This window comes from Lathyrus oleraceus, chromosome 4 (assembly GCF_024323335.1).
Source record: "Lathyrus oleraceus cultivar Zhongwan6 chromosome 4, CAAS_Psat_ZW6_1.0, whole genome shotgun sequence".
In the NCBI taxonomy this organism is placed as follows: domain Eukaryota; kingdom Viridiplantae; phylum Streptophyta; class Magnoliopsida; order Fabales; family Fabaceae; genus Lathyrus; species Lathyrus oleraceus.
Genome location: NC_066582.1, coordinates 490,821,038 through 490,826,879, shown reverse-complemented (window position 1 = coordinate 490,826,879; position 5,842 = coordinate 490,821,038). Strand labels below are relative to the sequence as shown.

The 5,842-nt window shown below is 41.2% G+C and overlaps 1 protein-coding gene across 1 annotated transcript; it reads left to right on the top strand.

Moving 5' to 3' along the window:
• Positions 1-3,035: 3,035 nt before the first annotated feature.
• LOC127076562 (uncharacterized) lies at positions 3,036-4,937 on the top strand (the record flags this gene model as incomplete). The annotated part of the gene is made up of 1 exon (XM_051018245.1): positions 3,036-4,937. A coding segment is annotated over exon 1 (1,899 nt), but the record flags the coding sequence as incomplete, so codon positions are not given.
• Between the last annotated feature and the right edge of the window lie 905 nt (positions 4,938-5,842).

The window sequence follows — 5,842 nt, the reverse complement described above, 5'->3', positions numbered from 1 at the left end:
AATTCTCAATATCAACTGAGAAACAAAATTCACTGCACAGGCGAAAACTGCTATGAAAGCAACTCCGCACAACTCCACTGGGGAACAACCCACTGAGGGAGAACAGATCATCCACGTAGAATCTTCTGCACAAGCAACTCTACCTGGAGAGAACACAAATAGCCATTCCATTGGGGAACAACCCACTGAAGGAAAAACAGATCACACAAGTAGATTCTGCAACAAGCCACTCTACTGAGGATCAAAAACAATCAGGGAAACAACCCAATTTCTGGATGATAGACCACCAACCAACCCTACTGGGGAAACAGAGATTTCAACAAGCATAAACTGCCACAAAACCAACTCTGTCGAGGATACCAGCTCTGGCGGAGACTCTGAGGGGAATATCACAGATACAATCCTGATTCTGTTGGGAATACCAATTCTATTGGGGATTTTGCACAAATACAAACCACCAAACCACAAATCTACTAACGGCTCCTCTAGGGAAATCCACTGCGGGACCCACTGGGGATATGGAAGAGAGCTGGGGAATCAACCACTAAATGCTGACTCTTCTGAGGAGAACATCCACAAATGCTGAGGAGGACCATAATCACTGCTCTGCTGACGGCTAAGCGCTCTGATGGGGAGATAGCAACTCCGCTGGCGACTTGGCCGGGAAAAGGGTACTGCTGGAGCAAACGAAGTCTTCCACAAGCGCACTGCCCTGGGGATATGTCACATATTCCACTAGCGACTGTGCTGAGGAAAGATAACAACAACCCTGCTTGCGACAATGCTGGGGAAAGCGGTAAAGTCCCGGGATATCAACCCACCAACCACTGAATCTTCAAAAGGAAGCCACCATGCTGAGGCGAGAAACAACAACTTTGCTAGTGACTGCACTGGGGGGAATGTAACACCCCAAATAAAGTAAAAGAATTATTTAATTAAGTTAATAATACATTTAATAATTTAATTAAATAAATTGAATTATTGGATTATTATTATTATTATTTTGGAATAATAATTATTATTGGAAAATATATAAGTGGAATAAGAGAAAAGGTTTTCACTTTTTGGAAAAGGTTTTTACGTGAAAGTTGAGAAGCTGCAGAGAAGAGGAAAAAGGGCAAGAGAAAAACTGAAGAGCACGGTTGAAGAACGGAAAAGCTAAAGCTTAGAGATTTGCCGGATTATCTCAGGTAAGGGGGGTTTATCGTCGTTTAATGGGTATTATCGATTAACATGTAATGGATAGTGATAAGCCGTCGATTGACCCTAATTGGGATTTAGAATGCTGAGAAATTATGTTGAATAAGTTGTATTAAAGCTGAAATTGAATTTGTGTTTGAGTGTATTGTGAAATTCTGAACGTATCGCTTTTTACGGATTTGGAATCGGAGGTCCGGAAGTCCTCCCACGGCGGAAAATGCGGAAACTCTGCATTCTGCCTTGTGTTAGCGCAGGAACTGCTGTTTCGTTTGCGTTAACCGGTTAACCCAGGGTGTTAACCGGTTAACACTGTTATAATTGAGAAAATGTGGAGTTTTGCCTGCGTTAACCGGTTAACCTATAGCGTTAACCGGTTAACACTGTTGCGTTTTTCCTGGAAGTGTAATTTTCCTGCGTTAACCGGTTAACCTATAGCGTTAACCGGTTAACACTGTTGCAGTATGTAAAAATGGTTGATTTTTATGATGTAAGTGTAATTGGTGATTGGCCTATTGTATCCAATTGTGCTAAATAAATTCGTGGAGTCTATGTTGCGAAATGTTGATGCAAATATGTTGATAAGTTGTTTTGTGGAAAATATTAAGTTGTAGGCTGATAAGCCAAAGTTGAATATAAGTTGTTTTGTTGAAAATGCTGAGTTGTAGGCTGATGAGCCAAAGTTGATTTTTAAGTTGTTGTTGCTGAAAAAGCTGTTATGTTGTCGTTGTTATTATGTTGTGGAACTTTCAAGTCGTACATGCCATACACATTCATATGCATTAAGTCGGGGCTTTTGCTCACACCACGTTGGCCTGGATTGGCAAAAATTATGGGGCTTTTGCTCACACCACGTTGGCCTGGATTGGCAAAAATTTTAAGTTGAAAGTTGAAGGCTTATGCCTTGATGCCCACTAAACTGGCAATGATTTTAAGTTGGGAGTTTTACTCCAAATGGTACCACATGCATGAAGAGTCGAGTCTCATTTGAGTTGCATTTACGTTGTGTTTGAATATGATGTTGAGTTGAATATGCTGCTACCGAATGCATGATATGATGTGGGTGATTAACGTGTAAAGTTACTTAACATAACATGATGATTTATAATATTTGTTATATCGATTGAGGAACTCACCCTTACAGTTATATTTTTCAGGTAACGAGCAGTGAGTTGAGTAGAAGCTAGTGCTTGAAGTCTAGAGTGGTTTTAGTGGGTCATGCTCTGATAGATGTAACATCGGGACGGGATGTTTTATTTGTTGAATAAATGTTATTTTAAGATATTACAGATGTTGAATGTTTCTATCCGCTGCGAATTTTTAAAGAAGTGTTTATGTTGGATTAAATAATGAGCATGACTGATTTTTACGGTGAATTATGTGAAGTATTATGTGACACCCTTGGTGCATGATTACTCTGAGATTGATTTATATGCTGTTGTTTTAATTAAATAATTGGGGTATTTAGAAGGGTGTTACATTAGTGGTATCAGAGCAGGTTGGTCTGTCCGGCCAGTTGTCGTGTCGTTACTGTCTAACAATTGTGTAATTGTTACTAGTCTAACTTTTAAGTTGTGTTGTAGTGATAAGTTGAAATGGCTGGAAGGAATGACGCTGCAATGGCTGCCGCAATGCAAGCAATGGCACAAGCGGTGCAGAACTTGCCAAATGCTGGTGGTGATGCTGGGTCACGTAGCTTGGCGACTTTTCAGAGAGAGAATCCGCCGTTGTTTAAAGGGAAGCATGATCCAGATGCAGCCTTGGGATGGTTGAAAGAGATTGAGAGAATCTTCCGTGTTATGGATTGCACTCCAGCTCAGAAGGTTCGGTATGGTACTCACATGCTAGCAGTCGAAGCTGATGACTGGTGGCTAGAGACTCACGAGAGGTTGACCGTGGCAGGTGAAGACATTACTTGGGATGTATTCCGTAGGGAATTTCTGAGAAAGTATTATCCGGAAGATGTCCGTGGTAAGAAGGAAATTGAGTTCCTTGAGCTGAAGCAAGGAAACATGTCTGTCACGGATTATGCTGCGAAATTTGTGGAGCTGTCCAAATTTTATCCTCATTACACTGGTGCTGGTGCTGAATTTTCAAAGTGCATCAAGTTTGAAAATGGACTGCGCTCTGAAATTAAGAAGGCTGTTGGGTATCAAAAGATACGCATTTTTACTGAATTGGTTGATAGCTGCAGGATATTTGAGGAAGACAATAATGCTCATTACAAGATTGTCAGTGACCGCAGAGGCAAGCAACATCAAAACCGTGGCAAGCCGTATGATGTTCCAGCTGGAAAAGGGAGACAAAGAGCTGCTCCGGCTCAGAGAGCTAGTGGGGGAGGTGCTCCTACTGGTATAGTTTGCTTCAAGTGTGGTCAGGCTGGTCATAAGAGTAATGTATGCACTGCTGAAGTAAAGAGGTGTTTTCGCTGTGGTAAGATTGGCCATGCAGTAGCTGATTGCAAGCACAAAGAAGTGATTTGTTTTAATTGTGGCGAAGAAGGGCATATTGGAAGTCAGTGTCAGAAGCCGAAGAAAGGGAATCAGTCAGGAGGCAAGGTCTTTGCTTTATCGGGTTCCGAGACTTCTGCAGATGATCGTTTGATCCGAGGTACGTGTTATATTAATGGCTTTCCTCTTGTAGCTATTATTGACACAGGTGCTACTCATTCCTTTATATCTTTGGATTGTGCTGTGAAACTTAAGTTAGAGATATCTGAGATGTTTGGTAGTATGGTAATTGATACTCCTGCGAAGGGTTCAGTGACTACTACTTCGGTTTGTTTAAATTGTCCTTTGAGTATTTTTGGTAGGGACTTTGGAATGGACCTAGTGTGTCTTCCACTAGTGCAGATTGATGTTATTCTGGGTATGAACTGGTTGGTGTTTAACCGAGTTTCTATCAATTGTTTTGATAAGACTGTGATATTTCCTGAGAGTGAGGAAGGAAAGAGTTTGTTTCTATCAGCGAGACAAGTGGATGAGGAAGTAGCTGATGGGGCAGAGTTGTTTATGCTGTTAGCGACTTTGGAGGCTAAAGATAAACTGATGATTTGCGACCTAGCTGTGGTGTGTGATTTTCCTGATGTGTTTCCGGAAGAAGTGAATGAATTGCCGCCAGAGCGTGAAGTGGAGTTCTCTATTGACTTGGTACCTGGTACTAGGCCGATATCGATGGCTCCGTACCGTATGTCTGCTGTTGAGTTAACTGAATTGAAGAGTCAGTTGGAAGATCTATTGGATAAGAAATTTATTCGTCCGAGTGTGTCACCGTGGGGTGCACCAGTGCTATTGGTTAAGAAGAAAGAAGGTACTATGAGGTTGTGTGTGGACTACAGGCAACTGAATAAAGTGACGATCAAGAATCGGTATCCTTTGCCGAGGATCGATGATTTGATGGATCAGTTGGTTGGTGCAAGTGTGTTCAGTAAAATAGATTTGAGATCTGGGTATCATCAGATCCGTGTGAAAACAGAGGATATTCAGAAGACTGCTTTCAGAACAAGGTATGGACATTATGAGTATTCTGTAATGCCTTTTGGTGTGACTAATGCACCTGGAGCATTTATGGAGTATATGAATAGGATTTTCCATCCGTACCTAGACAAGTTTGTTGTGGTGTTTATTGATGATATTTTGGTGTATTCGAAATCTGAAGAAGAGCATGCTGAACATTTGAGAGTGGTTTTAGAAGTCCTACGAGAAAAGAAGTTATTTGCTAAATTGTCCAAGTGCGAATTTTGGTTAGGAGAGGTAAGTTTTCTTGGTCATGTGATTTCAAGAGGTGGTGTGGCTGTTGATCCTTCTAAGATAGAAGCGGTATCTAAGTGGGAAGCTCCGAAGTCTGTTGCTGAGATTCGAAGTTTTCTTGGTTTGGCTGGTTATTATAGGAAGTTCATTGAGGGATTTTCTAAGTTGGCGTTACCGTTGACGATGTTGACTAGAAAGGGGCAAGCGTTTGTTTGGGACTCAAAATGTGAAGAAGGTTTCCAAGAGCTAAAGAGAAGGTTGACTACTGCTCCTATTCTGATATTACCGAGTTCGTCGGAATCATTTGAAGTTTATTGCGATGCTTCATTGTTGGGTTTGGGTGGCGTGTTGATGCAGAATAAGCAGGTTATAGCTTATGCTTCAAGACAGCTGAGGGTTCATGAGAGGAACTATCCGACGCACGATTTAGAGTTGGCAGCTGTGGTGTTTGTTCTGAAGTTATGGAGACATTACTTGTACGGGTCAAGATTTGAGGTTTTCAGTGACCACAAAAGTTTAAAGTATTTGTTTGATCAGAAAGAGCTGAATATGAGGCAGAGAAGATGGTTAGAGTTTCTGAAGGATTATGACTTTGGGTTGAATTACCATCCGGGTAAAGCAAACGTAGTGGCTGATGCATTGAGTCGGAAATCATTACATATGTCTATGTTAATGGTTAAGGAATTGGATTTAATTGAACAGTTTAGAGACTTGAGTTTGGTGTGTGAGAGTACTCACAATAGTGTTAAATTGGGAATGTTGAAGTTGACAAGTGGTATTCTGGATGAGATCAGAGAGGGTCAGAAATCTGATATGCTTTTGGTTGATAAGTTGACTCTAGTGAATCAAGGTCAAGGTGGCGAATTCAGAGTTGATGAGAATGGTATTTTGAAGTT